Below are 16,608 nucleotides of genomic sequence, written 5' to 3' on the forward strand. Positions count from 1 at the left end.
CCATTCACAGTCTTTGGTCAAGAAAGAAAAAAGTTCTTCTTCAAAACCACAATGAGCCACAATGATCTTGACCTTTGCTCTTTTGACTCCAAGCTTTATGTAGGTGAGTAAAAAATTACTGACACATTTTGAATTCAGAAAATTTGTAAAGGTCTAAACAGGCTTTGAAAGCACAACTCCATCAAACTGAGGTATGTTCTACAGGTTGAATTTCCTGGAATCCATTATAAATCCATTTCTACTGTTCATTTATTCTTGTAAACTAATGAGTATTCAAACAATCACAGATGTTCTTGGAAAACTCCAGCACACCAAAGTTGGTAACTGAAGTATTTTCTTATATGTTTGAGATATAACATGTTCAGAAGATAGCTGCAAGTGCTGTACAAAAAATATTTTTAACCTCTGACCTTTGACCTTGAACTTGATGTCATGAATAGAAGATCACTAACTAGTCACTAACACTGGTAAGATATACCCACAGGCTAATATACCCACAGGCTAAATCTGGTTACATCTATAATATTCTTTGGAAACTCAGGTTTATTGAACTGGTGTCATTTAATCTTCAAATACATCCAAAAACTAATTTCTTTTGTCTTCAACTTATTTTATATATCTGATCTCTATTTTCAATTTATGTGTCATAACCCTGTCAAGAAAGAATGTCTACCTTCATCTGCTTTTCAGATCTGCATTTTACATCTGCTTTTCACATCAAATCTACTGCTTTTCACATCAAAGAACTTAAACAAGCCGTAACACCAACTCATGTTCATTACAGAAAAATCAGACCTACATTGACCTTCTTCAAAGTAGCAAGCTGGAAAAAAATAATGTGTTTGTTCGCAAATGTGAAGAAATATCCGCTTTTTGAAAAACAACAAGATGAAGCACATTTTAACTGTCTACCCAAAATCGATAGTATGTCAGGAGCCTTCTCAGATCAAAAGGAATCTTGGAAAGGTCAACATTCAAACCTAAATTTATTCTTGATGTATCTTTATGTAAGTTATTTTCATTGATGAAAATAATAATGCAAGTTTAAATAATTGTCAAAGTCATTTTTGCCACCTCTGTTTATTTTGCAGAGAGACAATTACTTTTCATATTTTGTGCCTGACATTCCAATTAAGCATAAAAAAAACTGAACCAAGGTCATGATGTACTAAAATGAGAGACGGGATGTCATTAAATATCTGGGACCATTAAAGTCAAATTGTTTTCATTACTGACTTTAAAAAGGATGACTTTTGTTTTTCTTCACATCCATTATTAATAATATCTGAGATTTTTACTCCACTTCATACCATCCTTTCACCATTATGGACTAACTGTATGCATTGATCAAAAACAACAATCACGATGCAATAAACAATGAACGGTTGGATCTTTTCAAAAACAAAGGTCACGATGCAATAAACAATGAACGGTTGGATCTTTTCAAAAACAATGGTCACGATGCAATAAACAATGAACGGTTGGATCTTTTCAAAAACAACGGTCATGATGCAATAAACAATGAACGGTTGGATCTTTTCAAAAACAATGGTCATGATGCAATAAACAATGAACGGTTGGATCTTTTCAAAAACAGTCTTTAACTGCATCAGGAAATATGGAAAGAAAACTTTCTATCAGTCTCATTTAGTTGTTTTCAGACTCAACATGATGTACTAAAAGTGAAGCATTTTAAAAAAATACTTTCTCCATTGCTGCAACCTCAAATGTACCCACCCATGCAAATTGTGTAAGTCTATCTTCTCCCACTCTCACTAAACACAAGCACTTGCGCACACAAACTAGCATTAACACTCATATAAACATTTGGCAAAGAATGGTGTCTTTGCAGAAGTGGTAATATTGAATGATTTCAGATTCTGAATTACTGAGTGCTATTGATTTCACAAAACTGTTTAAAATTTACCCTGTACATCTTTAATGCATATTTGATTTAATTATTCCCTTAAGTGGGATTTGCAGACTTTGATCAAAAACAAAGGTCATGATGCAATAAACAATTTTTAACTTTCTCCACTGGGGTTTCTTGTACACCAATTTCAATTAGTTGGTTGCAAGACCCTATTTTTTGTACTAAAATGTAGGATATCAAATGGTTCATTTAAGGAAGAACAGCTGTGACAGAAAGAGAAGGAACACCTACTGAAAATCAAAGAAAAAGGTCTCACTATCATAGCATTTATATTAAAATTCTTTTTCTTGAGATTCGGTTACCTAAAACCAAGGATTCTGCAAACAAATTCTAACTTTTTTCTCAAGCTAGGTCACACACTTGACACTTTAAAGATATTAATAAAGAAATCAGAAGAACTAGCAGAAAAATTTGAATTAACTCTCGTTTTGATCAAATTTTTCCTATTTCATATCTCAGCTTCAAATATATGCAGATATTTGAAATAATCAGACCATGGCAGATTTAACAATTTCTTTAAAATTCCATACTTTTGAACAAACATGTGATCAGCCAGTAAAGTTTTCCAGCAATCCACATCTAAGAATCATTTGAGGCAGAGAACACACTCTTTACAATGCACTCATGGCAGACACGAGTGACAAAGTAGTGTAACCTTTTACTGAGGGATATAACAAGAAGGTTGTGTCCTGGTAGAATGTCCACTTTATAATGTTGCTCACTGCAGGCTTGAGAGTCACTTGTAAGTGAGGTCACCTTATAATGAATAGTGTAACATGAAGTTTGTGTCCTGATACAGAATGCCCTCTTTATAATGTTAATGGCAGGCATGAGATATTCATAAGTGAGGTAGCCCTATACTGAGGGATATGTTGTTGTTGTTGTGGCGTTAAATGCCAATTTTCAGCACATGATAGGCTATGCATGGTGGCCTGTATTAATGGTGGAGAAAGAACCCAGGAAAACCCCGGGAAGAACCACCGACCCACAAGAAGCTACTGGCAAGCTTTCTCACATACCCACATTGGCCGAATCCTAGACTCAAACCCACGCTGACAGAGGTGAGATGGCAGTGATCCGTGATGGAGAGCGCTTTAGACCACTCGGCCACTCGGGGCCCCACTGAGGGATATAACATGAAGGTTGTGTCCTGGTATAGTGCCCTCTTTATAATGTTCATGGCAGGCATTAGAGTCACTAATAAGTGATGTAGCCTTATACTCAGGAGTGTAACATAAAGTTTGTGTCCTGATACATAATGCCCTCTTTATAATGTTTATGGAAAAGACCAATCACTTCCCTGTGGCAAATGGCCCCACATCCCATAGTGATGTTGATGGATGATAGGGAAAGGAAGGATGCCAATCTGATCCCCATCTCAAATCTGGCATATACAAACCAACTCACACACCCCATACCCTGCCGGATGAAATGGCAGTCTGGAAGGGGATACTTTACCTGATCCCTATTCCCATCCTGTGGGGGTTCCAAAGACCAGTCAGGCAACATAGATGTGAAGGAAGACCCTTCACCAGATCTTAGATCTGAGCTCTCCTCTTACTGTTTGTCTTGAGCCCATTGCTGAAAATGGGCCCCAGGGACTGAAAGGGTACTGCTATAGAGGGAGGCATGATTCACTTTCCGCCCACACCAAGCTATGTGCAAGTACAAGGTCCTACTCCACCTTCATGGTGTGGTGTGACTCAGTATCTACCCTTCTGGATGAAAGAGAGCATAGCTCTACCCCTCATAGGAGAAAGGGACTTCTATGCCTTCAAGGAAGGGGGAGGTGCTGTTTCTCCATAATGGGAGGGTGCAGCTCACTCTTCACTTGTTTAAAACCTCAATTGGGAGGTGGCCCAGTAACTCTTTCAGTCTGACACTGTTCCTGTAAAAGCTGAAAAGATTTTTAGACAAAAAAACGTCTATGCACCTAAAAGTAAACAATCTTAATGCAAGTCTACACAAATATGATAACAATGATAAACCACCGAAAGTGTTTTCACAATGTCTCGATGCAGAAATGGGAGCAATGCTAAGCACAATACAGAATTAACCCCTTACCTCATAGAGCAAAGTTACCCAGTGCAGTCAACTGCTCTGGTGGCCTAGTGGTTAGAGTGTCCGCCTTGGAAGCAGGAGGTCGTGGGTTCAAACTCCGGTCGAGTCATACCAAAGACTTACAAAAATGGTACTAACAGCTGCCTCGCTAGATGCTCAGCATTAAGAGGTTGGTGTTAGGACTGGTAGACCTGGTGTCAGGATAATGTGACTGGGTGGGACATCATGCTACATGTCTGCAGCATAATGCCCCAGTGCTAGACATCACTATAAACTGCCACACTGCAGACATAGTAGCAATATGACTGAAATTTTTTTAAAGTTATGTTAAAAATCCTAATCACACACACCAAGTGCAGTGCGCTATAATTAGAACACCTGTTAGCTATTCAACTCCATACACATAGGCCTGCCTGTTAACTGTTAAGCAATACAGTGTATGTTACGTTTAACAGCAAATTAACCATTTTACATTTTTGGTACACATATATTATGCATGGAAAAATTTAAGAGTAAAACCCGATCATCATAGCTGTGTAATTATTTTTCATGTAAGAATTTTTTATGTGCTTTAAAATCTTGAGAGAACATATCAAGTCAGTGAAGCCGCGTGACCAACCATTGCTGCCATTGCTCATACTAAAAATTTACAAGTTTTTTGTCCGTGTCTACATCACTAAGTCATCTGAATTTGATAATTTATAAAATCTAGTTGCTACCTACATCAATATCAGAGCCTTTACCTAAGTTATTGAAGCTTTCATAGTTGTGATTCTAATCATGAAAACTTCATAAGTACTGAATGAAATCTGCGGCCTCCATTTTGGAGAGTGGAGACTACGACCCAGTTGCTTTAAATAGCAGATTTCCACCAGAGCATAAACACTGACCACATGATCTGATGTAATAATCAATGTAGTATCTAATAGGGGGTTTGAAAACCCGCTGCTATTTACAGCAGGCGTCAAAATGCGCTTCCATGCGAATGGAGTAGAGGCGTCAAAAGGTGCTTCCATGCAAATGGAGTAGAGGCATCCAAATGCACTTGCATGAGGTAAAGGGTTAAAGAAGATAATCAAGTCAGCCAGGCTTAAAACAAAGCTAGAGAAGTCTAAATTAGCAAAACAAAACCAGTTGGCATAATTACTAATAAAAATGGTTAATAAAAAGCATGGAAAGCTATCTGAAACAGTAGTGAAAAAGAACTGTTGTTGATAACCAAGCACAGGATATGAAGCTAAAAGTGGTGTGTGACCTGCTTTACCAAGTGCAAGTATAAATACAGCAAATAAAGAATATGGGTCATGTGAATTACAACGAATCATAATGAGAAATAACATGAATCAAGGCAAATTATGCAAGGTTAACAAAATACCTACCCTAGCTAGAAATATGCACAACCAAATTAGAACACTAACGCCTTGTGAAGGGTGAATTTTTTTTTAAAAAAAATACAAAGTTGTATACAGGGTGTATAGAACACATGCTGCTAAGTCTCAAGACAGTCTAAATTAACTGAGAAATACAAATCCTTACAAAGACAGTGCACACAAGAAATACAGTAATTTCACTTGTTAACCCACAAATGCAAACCTTCATTGACAAAAATAAGGTAGCCATTACAGCCATACAAACAGAAAAAGAATGCCAGGAGGTGTGCATGAAATGTTCAGTTGATTTGGACTTGCAAGAAAGCATATATAATTTTCAAAGTTAACTTCTGTATGGACCACAAAAGAAAGATGGCCTCTTCACTTCAATACAAAATTTAGTGATTGTGCAGAATGAAAAAGTTACCCCACCCACCCCACCCCATCTACAACAAAAAAGTGACTTTTCTCAAGGGAAAGTACTCTGATGTGAGTAATAATTAAATATAAAGCAAAAACAGCACATAATTTTTTTTTAAATTTACATTTTCCTTTAAAAATGACATGTACATTATGGAATCAATGTGATAAATGTATATTAATGATATTTAAATCATAATGAATAATCAATAATTGCCATGCAAAACCATAGAAAATCTTGTCAATAAAAGCAAAACATCTGACTATAACTAACTTTCTCTGTCCACTCCATTTTAACACTGCTGCAGAATGAACCACTGACATGTTTATCTTAATTCTGATGTTAATTTTCTCAACAGTGATCAAAGGATTTTCCCTTTTTTTGTCAAAATGATTGCACTTTCCTTCTCAACTCAGAATGTCCACAACAACTTATTCATTAATTGCTAACTATGCCAAAGCCAAATAATTTGCAACTTTTGTCTGCACAAAATGAGCTGCATTTACAAATGAAGCTCCTAGTGGTTAGTTGTTGTTGTTGTTGTTCTAGGGTTTAACGCCATTTTTCAGCACAAGATAGGCTATACATGGCGGCCAGTATTAATGGTGGAGGAAGAACCCTGGAAAACCCAGGGAAGAACCACCGACCCACGAGAAGCTACTTGGCAGGCTTTCCTTCGTACCCACGCTAGCCGAGCCTTGGACTCGAACCCACGCAGACAGAGGTGAGATGGCAGTGATCTGTAACGGTGAGCGCTTTAGACCACTCGGCCACTCGGGGCCCCCCTAATGGTTAGAGCATCCACCTCGGATGTGGGAGGTCATGAGTTTGATCCCAAGCCGAGTCATACCAAAGACTTACAAAAACGGTAATAACAGCTGCTTCACTTGGCACTCAGCATTAAGGGGTTAGTGTTAGGACTGGTAGGTCTGGTGTCAGATAATGTGACTGGGTAGGACATCATGCTGCATGTCTATGGCATGATGCCCCAGTGCTAGACATCACTATAAACTACCACACCGCAGACATCATAGTGATATGACTGAAAAATGGTTAAAGCTATGTTAAAAATCCAAATCACACACACACACACACAAACGAAGCTTGCTTGTCATCATTCTTGTCAACAGGTTTTCATCTGGTACCCTTTCATCATTTCAAAATCTATAAGAAAGATGTCATGACGGCTAACAAACCATTTGTACTTTATGATGACAGGACATCCTGCTGTCTTGAGCCAAACAACACAGTGCTTCTCAGCTATTAGCTTTTATCATCCTGATGATTAACAGTCAGTAATTATCCAAGTGACTAACTTGACATTTCAGGAACACACCACAGGAAGAATGTCTGTGTTGCTTACCTGGAATATTTGTGTATGGATTATAGTTAGCTATTTTAATTACATTTTACAACAAATGTCCATGTGTCAAATTTAGAAATCTAAATACATTGATGAGATTTCCATCTGTAAACCCCATCATGACAAGTCAATTTGTCACAAATATGCTTGTAGCTGGTTGCATATATAGATGGGTGGCAGTCCTTGAGGGGTACATTTGAACACAGACTTGTTAGTACCTAGGGATTCTGACTGCAAAGAGTGGGTGGCCGCTGGTCCAATGGATTTTTCCCCCAAGGCAGAACACAGTACAAACCTTCTTTCACTAAATTTACACTAATGACAGTGAGAAAAAAAGAAAACAAAAATAGACGTGCAGCAGAAAAATATTAAATCAGAGAAATTTCACTCCTACCTGTGAGCAGAGTATGCACCACTCGGGGACAGACATCATCATAGTTTTGCATCAGGTAGATGGCACCATATTTGAAGCTGACAGCAAGTGTATGTTTCTTCTCCACAGCAGCAATATCTGAAAAATAGAATTATATGGATTTAACGGGATCAAGACACATACAAGCATGTCATGACCCAAACAAAAACTGTGCAAGTTTTTGACAGCCATCCATGATTGCAGCATGTCCTTCATATTAAAGACAATTTAGAAATACTGGTAATGGAAAAGAACACAGAATCTTTCCATTTGAAAATCTGACTTTAAAAAATCCAACTTCAAAATTATAGCACACACACACACACACACACACACAGAGTTTCTATACTAATGTGACCAAATGCCCAAGTGGGTCTAGTACTGCTCACATGTGTCACTGACATGTATTTCATCTTGTGAAAGCAAATTCATATGCATGGAGTGGAAAGAAACATTTAAAAACCAGACTGGTTAATTGGAATAAAATTTATTTTTACTCATTTTTGCCACTCCATTACTGATACTGAACCATGGTTGTATGACCCAATTTTATTCCTTTAGGAAAAATACCTTATTAGCATTATTCCATATGATGTGTGGGAATTAGATATACACTCTCCATACAATTACTGAAATAATTTGTGTTTCATATAACTTGCTGTAAATATGCAACAACCATGATTATTCAACTGCACACAATGTGAAAGCCCACCCACCACTGATGTGATATCTGTTCTGGAAAAAGACCATTAGCAACAGTTTTAAACTTGCTGCCATAGTGCCCATGCCGGGTGTGAAGTCGACATAATTTTTATTCGGGACAAACTCAACAGCATAAGAAATCTTTAAGTGAAAACTAAACTCCATGTTGTTAAGACCAAGATCTGCTCATGAGGGTAGCAATTCAACAGGACCACCATGGAGGCAATATCATTTATACAAACTAGATAGTGTAAGAAGTTAATTATTGAAAACTCCCATGTTGATAGTACAGTCCATTCAGAAGGATTAGCAGAATCAAAGTTTTCAACATAATCACATTGGTGGTATTTCGGATGTCACACTGGCACAATTTTCTAATTAGGACCAACCAGACACTATAAGAAATCTTTAAGTGAAAACCGAATATCAATACAAGATACCATTCATTCAGGAGTTGTTGTTGTCTTGGGGGTTTAATGCCATTTCTCAGTGCAAGATAGACTATACATTGCAGGAGGAAGAATCCAGGAAAATCCCAGGAAAAACCACTGACCCACAGGAAGCCACTGGTAGCTTTCTCACATTGCCACATTGGCCAAACCCGAGGCTCTAACCCATGAGAACAGAGGTGACCTGGCAGTGATCTGTAAAGGAGAGTGCTGTAGGCTATATGGCCACCTGTGGTCCCCATTCAGGAGTAGCAAGAGACTAACTAGACTATATGGCCACCTGTGGTCCCCATTCAGGAGGAGAAGCAAGAGACTAACTAAATGGAAATTACTATACAATAAAACATAAGTCTTGGTTGCAAGTTTTATACGCCAGGTGTAGTACCACTCACAATGCACCCACAAACCAAGTTAAATAAATTCATAGACAAGAGTGTGATAGAAAATGAGGAACAAAAAAAAATCATTAACCCAAGTATTCATGCAAGATGGATGGATGGATGGATGTCTACACAGACATCATCAATCAATACACTGTTCCACATAAGTATCATCAACAGAAAATGGATGCTTAAACAGAGAATAGGGAGACAGGCAAAACTTGAAACAAGAATGTGGTAGACTTATATGTCTTACTATTAAAATGTTTCCAAAAATATACTGAATAAATGGATAAATGGACTTTTACCTTACAAACTCTGAAGCTGTCTGAAACCAAGATTTGAAATGCAATTAATGGGACAATGACGACTCAAATTAAAATATTTAAGTGTCAGAAACTCTCTTAAAATATTTCAGTGCCAGAAACTCTCCGCGAATCTTGAATGTTGACATTCAATAAATTTACAGGATAATGGGTCATAATGGGAGGGATTGGTGGTGGAGTGGAGATCAAGGACTTCTAAATGATGTGTACGTAAAATGACTTCAGAGGGAAGCTTGCCACTCCTGAAAATACTGAATTTTTCAACGACTTGATGAAATATGTCCATTATATACTAGTTTCAAATATTTTTATATATTGAAGAAAAATTAAAAATATTGTTATTGCTTTTTTTCCAGAAGAGATAATCATACCAATGTGGGATTTTTACTAAAAGACTTCTTATAATGTCTAATTGGTCCTAAATCAAAATGGTGCTGATCTGAACTTTAATATGGCAACCATGCACTGGAACCATTCTGAAAATTGTGCTATTGCTACTCATCTAGAATTCTGGCTTTGCCTACCCCATTCCCCAATTCCTGAAGATTCCAGGCACTAATCATGACACAAACTGCACTTTTAAATTTACCCACCATCATCCCAGCAAGACTGAGACAATCACAGCAATAACCTTAGACATAATTTTTCTGGTTTATCTTTCTCTACTGGCATTTCAATTATCATCAATGTATCACATCACATTTGTCCAAAATCAATTTTGCATTGTATTTCACATTCCATCCTTGTTAACATTCAGTACTGAATGAGAATCATCCCATATATGTCCCTGCTGTAACAGCAGTAAAGCAGCATGTATTATTATTGCACAGTGTTCAGGTTTCATTCAATAAACGTATTATTGCACAGTGTCCAGGTTTCATTCAATAAATGTATTATTGCACAGTGTTCAGATTTCATTCAGTAAAAACTGTTCAATAAAATACTGAAATATCTTTTTGTTTTGTGTTTTTCCAAAAATAAAACTCAATGATTATTATGCTTGTCTTTAGGTACATAAATAAAAAGGTTACTGACTATTAAAAAACAATAAGCCATTAAAAAACAATAAGCTCTAATTCATGTGGCATAAAATGCCCTTACAAGCCCTAGTATCCTGTACCAAATGACCTCAGGTCCAATATTTTTCAATGCTCAGTGAATACCTGTACATATTACATCTTGTTATGCTGCCCATTATTCAGAAATGACCAATGAAAATGATATAGAGCCGTTTAATGTGCTTATTACCAATATGTGTTAGCTGAAGATTATAACCTACATTACTGGCATGTGACATGTTGAAGATTATAACCTATATTACTGGCATGTGACATGTTGAACATCACAACCAATAGTACATGTACTGGCAAGTGACAAGTTGAAGGTTATAGCCTATAATACAGTCATGTAACAACTTGAAGATATAGCGTATATTACAGGCATGTGACAAGATATAGCCTATAATACAGGCATGTGACAAGTTGAACATAAAGTCTATATTAAAGGCATGTGGCAAGTTGAAGATAAGCCTATATTACTGGCAAGTGACAAGTTGAAGATATAGCCTATATTACAGGCATGTGACAAGTTGAAGATATAACCTATATTACAGGCATGTGACAAGTTGAAGATATAACCTATAATACAGGCATGTGACCAGTTGAAGATATAGCCTATATTACAGGCATGTGACAAGTTGAAGATATAGCCTATATTACTGGCAAGTGACAAGTTGAAGATATAGCCTATATTACAGGCATGTGACAAGTTGAAGATATAACCTATATTACAGGCATGTGACCAGTTGAAGATACAGCCTATATTACAGGCATGTGACAAGTTGAAGATATAGCCTATATTACAGGCATGTGACAAGTTGAAGATATAACCTATAATACAGGCATGTGACAAGTTGAAGATATAACCTATAATACAGGCATGTGACCAGTTGAAGATATAGCCTATAATACAGGCATGTGACCAGTTGAAGATATAGCCTATATTACAGGCATGTGACAAGTTGAAGATAAAGCCTATATTACTGGCAAGTGACAAGTTGAAGACATAGCCTATATTACAGGCATGTGACAAGTTGAAGATAAAGCCTATATTACTGGCAAGTGACAAGTTGAAGATATAGCCTATATTACAGGCATGTGACAAGTTGAAGATATAACCTATATTACAGGCATGTGACAAGTTGAAGATATAACCTATAATACAGGCATGTGACCAGTTGAAGATATAGCCTATATTACTGGCAAGTGACAAGTTGAAGATATAGCCTATATTACAGGCATGTGACAAGTTGAAGATATAGCCTATATTACAGGCATGTGACAAGTTGAAGATATAACCTATATTACAGGCATGTGACCAGTTGAAGATATAGCCTATATTACAGGCATGTGACAAGTTGAAGATATAGCCTATATTACAGGCATGTGACAAGTTGAAGATATAACCTATAATACAGGCATGTGACAAGTTGAAGATAAAGCCTATATTACTGGCAAGTGACAAGTTGAAGATATAGCCTATATTAATGGCAAGTGAAGATATAGCCTATATTACAGGCATGTGACTAGTTGAAGATATAGCCTATAATACATGCATGTGACAAGTTGAAGATAAAGTCTATATTACTGGCATGTGACAAGTCGAAGATATAGATTATATTACTGGCAAGTGACAAGTTGAAGATATAGCCTATAATACAGGCATGTGACAAGTTAAAGATATAGAATATATTACTGACAAGTGACAAGTTGAAGATATAGCCTTTATTACTGGCAAGTGACAAGTTGACGATATAGCCTATATTACAGGCATGTGACAAGTTGAAGACACAGCCTATATTACAGGCATGTGACAAGTTGAAGATATAGCCTATATTACTGGCAAGTGACAAGTTGAAGATATAGCCTATATTACAGGCATGTGACAAGTTAAAGATATAGCCTATATTACTGACAAGTGACAAGTTGAAGATATAGCCTATATTACAGGCATGTGACAAGTTAAAGATATAGCCTATATTACTGACAAGTGACAAGTTGAAGATATAGCCTATATTACAGGCATGTGACAAGTTGAAGATATAGCCTATATTACTGGCAAGTGACAAGTTGAAGATATAGCCTATATTACTGGCAAGTGAAGATATAGCCTATAATACAGACATGTGACAAGTTGAAGACATAGTCTATAATACAGACATGTGACAAGTTGAAGATATAGCCTATAATACAGGCATGTGACAAGATATAGCCTATATTACAGGCATGCGACAAGTTCAAGATAAAGCCTATATTACAGGCATGTGACAAGTTGAAAATAAAGCCTATATTACAGGCATGTGACAAGTTGAAGATATAGCCTATATTACTGGCATGTGACCAGTTGAAGATATAGCCTATATTACAGGCATGTGACAAGTTGAAGATATAGCCTATATTACTGGCAAGTGACAAGTTGAAGATATAGCCTATATTACATGCATGTGACAAGACATAGCCTATATTACAGGCATGTGCCAAGTTGAAGATATAGCCTATATTACTGGCAAGTTACAAGCTGAAGATATAGCCTATATTAATGGCAAGTCAAGATATAGCCTATATTACAGGCATGTGACAAGTTGAAGATATAGCCTATAATACAGGCATGTGACAAGTTGAAGATAAAGCCTATATTACTGACAAGTGACAAGTTGAAGATATAGCTTATATTACTGGCAAGTGACAAGTTGAAGATATAGCCTATAATACAGACATGTGACAAGTTGAAGATAAAGCCTATATTACTGACAAGTGACAAGTTGAAGATATAGCCTATATTACTGGCAAGTGAAGATATAGTCTTATTACAGGCATGCGACAAGTTGAAGATATAGCCTATATTACAGGCATGTGACAAGATATAGCCTATATTACAGGCATGCGGCAAGTTCAAGATAAAGCCTATATTACAGGCATGTGACAAGTTGAAGATATAGCCTATATTACTGACATGTGACCAGTTGAAGATATAGCCTATATTACAGGCATGTGACAAGTTGAAGATATAGCCTATATTACAGGCATGTGACAAGTTGAAGATATAACCTATATTACAGGCATGTGACAAGTTGAAGATATGGCCTATATTACTGACATGTGACCAGTTGAAGATATAGCCTATATTACAGGCATGTGACAAGTTGAAGATATAGCCTATATTACAGGCATGTGACAAGTTGAAGATATAGCCTATATTACAGGCATGTGACAAGTTGAAGATATAGCCTATATTAAAGGCATGTGACAAGTTCAAGATAAATACAGGCATGTGACAAGTAGAAGATAAAGCCTATGTTACAGGCATGTGACAAATAGAAGATAAAGCCTTTATTACATTCAAGTGACAAGTTATAGCCTCATTTCTTAAGCATTTATTCTCGATTTGTTTTCCATCTGAATACTAATTCCAGCAGGATCTCAAGGGGGAAGAGGAAATTAAACGTCTAATTAGATTAGTTATAAGTATAGACCATTCTTTCGCATGTCAATGTCTCATAAGAAATAACACTTTCATAATAGTAAGCATCAGGAGATTTCAGTTATATTGCTTAAATTTAATATTCCTACCATGCTTCATAACTAACTGATTTATATTTTCTGAGTGGAGCTAACAGAAACTCAAAGGGATACATAAAATAGATTAAAGTAACACAAACCTTACTGATCCAGAGAACTTAATCTGTCAAGACACTGCTAGGCTGATTGCAGCTGTGTACAAGCACCATCAGAAACTGCATCTTGTCTTTCTCTGATTTATGGCCTTGCATAATCACTTAAAAGCATTTATGGACAAAAATCTGAATTCAAAATAAAAATCTGTAATGCTTTTTGTAGAATATTATCTCCAGTAAAATTTACTCCAATCAAATTTGTGAAATTTTTTAGAGAGAAACTTAAACTATCAAAAATTACAGACTGCATTACATCCCTCAACAAGGACTGGTTTCATGTTACGTGTGATGTCATTCAAGATCAAGCTAGTCACCCTCTAATGTAGAAGAAGTACGTTAATTGCATGGTCAGTGCAGAATATGATCACAAATTGTGATCAATGATAGAAAAAAGGAATACAGTTTTCCTTTTTCCTTATTTCTACAGAAAGAAACAGGTAGAAAATCGGGTTGCAGAAAATCGAGATCCACCAACTATACTGTGTCAAGCTAAGAAGTATTATGAAAAGCTCTAAAAGCAGACTGTACTGCTCATGTTATTTTTCCCCAAGCATACTTCAATCAAAATATGAATGTATCAATTATCTATCTAACCAATGAATAAATGAAACTATATAAATCATCAAGGCAATCATTGTGTGGAGAATTAGAGAGAATGAGAAGACAAAAATAAATATATAGATATCCCATTTCACATGGTACAGAAATAGTAAATAGAAACACATAACTTCATAGCTTTTGCTTTTATATAGTTATTATGGAGAAATTAAAGCTACAAATATCAAACAGAACAAGGTGAAAGTGTATAACAGGAGATCAGGAGTTAAAATTATAGGAGAGAGGGTCCCAATGTACCATTTCAAAAGAACTAAAGTTGATTTCCACAAAGTTACTGTAGATAACATTGACAAAAATTAGGTATTGGTATCTGATTTTCTGAATGAGATTTATATAGAATAAAAGTTTGACAATATGCCAAGATTGCAATTCTGTGTTCAAATGCTCAGTAATATGACGATTCTTTGCAAAAATTTCAAATGTTTGTCTCTCAATCTTTTCATGACCACCTGTTCTGGTGGCCTAGTGGTTAAAGCATCCATATCAGAATGAAAGAGGATGTGGCTTCGAACCTTGGCTGAGTCATACCAAAGACTTCTAAAAATGGTACTAACAGCTGTCTCATTAAACGCTCAGCATTAAGAGGTTAGTGTTAGGACTGACTGGCATGGTGTCAGGAAAATGTGACTGGGTGGGACATTATGCTACATGTCTGCAGCATGATGCCCCAGTGCTAGACATCACTATAAACTGTTACACTGCAGACACAATAGTGATATGACTGAAATATTTTTAAAAGTTAAGTTAAAAATCCAAATCACACAAATACACACTTTTCATGAATAAAAGTGTAGCATTAGTTGTTCCAGTTTTCAAAATTTCCACAGGATCACTGTGAATTTCTTAACCAATTATAAATTGTCAACACTATAACCCACTAGTAAGTTAGTGGTCCGAGTAGGATATGTCGCTTCCACATACACATCCAGGGCATGTAACACCTGCACCAGCTTTTGTGAGAGTTGCCATATACTTTTAAATGTTGACATCATTATCACTGCGTCATGCACTATTCTCTGCAAAAGGCATGACAATAAAATAGTCACACATGCAACAGGGGCCCCAGGTGCTGAGTGGTCAAAGGCACTTTCCTTTATATAGTACACATCTCACCTGTATGGGCTCAAGTCTCAGCTAGTCTAATTTGGGTACGTGAGAAAAGTTACAAGTGACTTCCCATGGCTGGGTGATTCTTCCCAGGGGCTTTCAAGTGTAGCCTATCATGTGCTGAAAAATGGCAATAAACCCATCAAAACCCAATCAAAAGGCTGAATCAGCCACATGAATGTTAGGATAATCTGTAAAAAAAAGTCAAGTTCCCAAGGTCCTATTAATATACTAATATATCAATATATACCATATATACTCACTTGCAAGTCCAACTTGAAAAAGCAATGAATAAAGCACTGACAGGTTCAAGTTATCTTGTTTGTTCTACTGATTGCTCCTAACTATCATTATGCGACAGCAGATCTGGGTCTACGCTGTTTGCAGCTGGATCAGATTTAATGTAGGCAGCTGTATTCAGTATTTACATGTGTGTAAATACCAAATGTAAGCAAGTATATTCAGTACTTACATGTGTGTAAATACCAACTATAAGCAAGTCTATTTGGTACAAATATGTGTGTAAATACCAACTGTAAGCAAGTCTATTCAGTACTTACATGTGTGTGAATACCAACTGTAAGCAAGTATATTCTGTACTTACATATGTGTAAATACAACTGTAAGCAAGTGTATTCAGGAATTACATTTGTATAAATACCAACTGTAACCAAGTATATTCTGTATTTATATTTGTACAAATATCAACTGTAAGCAAGTATATTCTGTACTTA

At 36.4% G+C, this 16,608-nt stretch overlaps 1 protein-coding gene across 1 annotated transcript in view; it reads right to left on the reverse strand.

Moving 5' to 3' along the window:
- LOC149786798 (tubby-related protein 4-like) overlaps positions 1–16,608 on the reverse strand; it is a 341,424-nt gene that overhangs the window by 161,951 nt on the left and 162,865 nt on the right. The window contains exon 7 of the mRNA XM_089977301.1: positions 7,543–7,659. Within this exon, the coding sequence (XP_089833427.1) occupies positions 7,543–7,659 (117 nt within the window). The remainder of the gene's footprint in view (positions 1–7,542; positions 7,660–16,608) is intronic.

Source organism: Sinohyriopsis cumingii, chromosome 12 (assembly GCF_028554795.1).
Source record: "Sinohyriopsis cumingii isolate HCF-2022 chromosome 12, ASM2855479v2, whole genome shotgun sequence".
NCBI lineage: Eukaryota > Metazoa > Mollusca > Bivalvia > Unionida > Unionidae > Sinohyriopsis > Sinohyriopsis cumingii.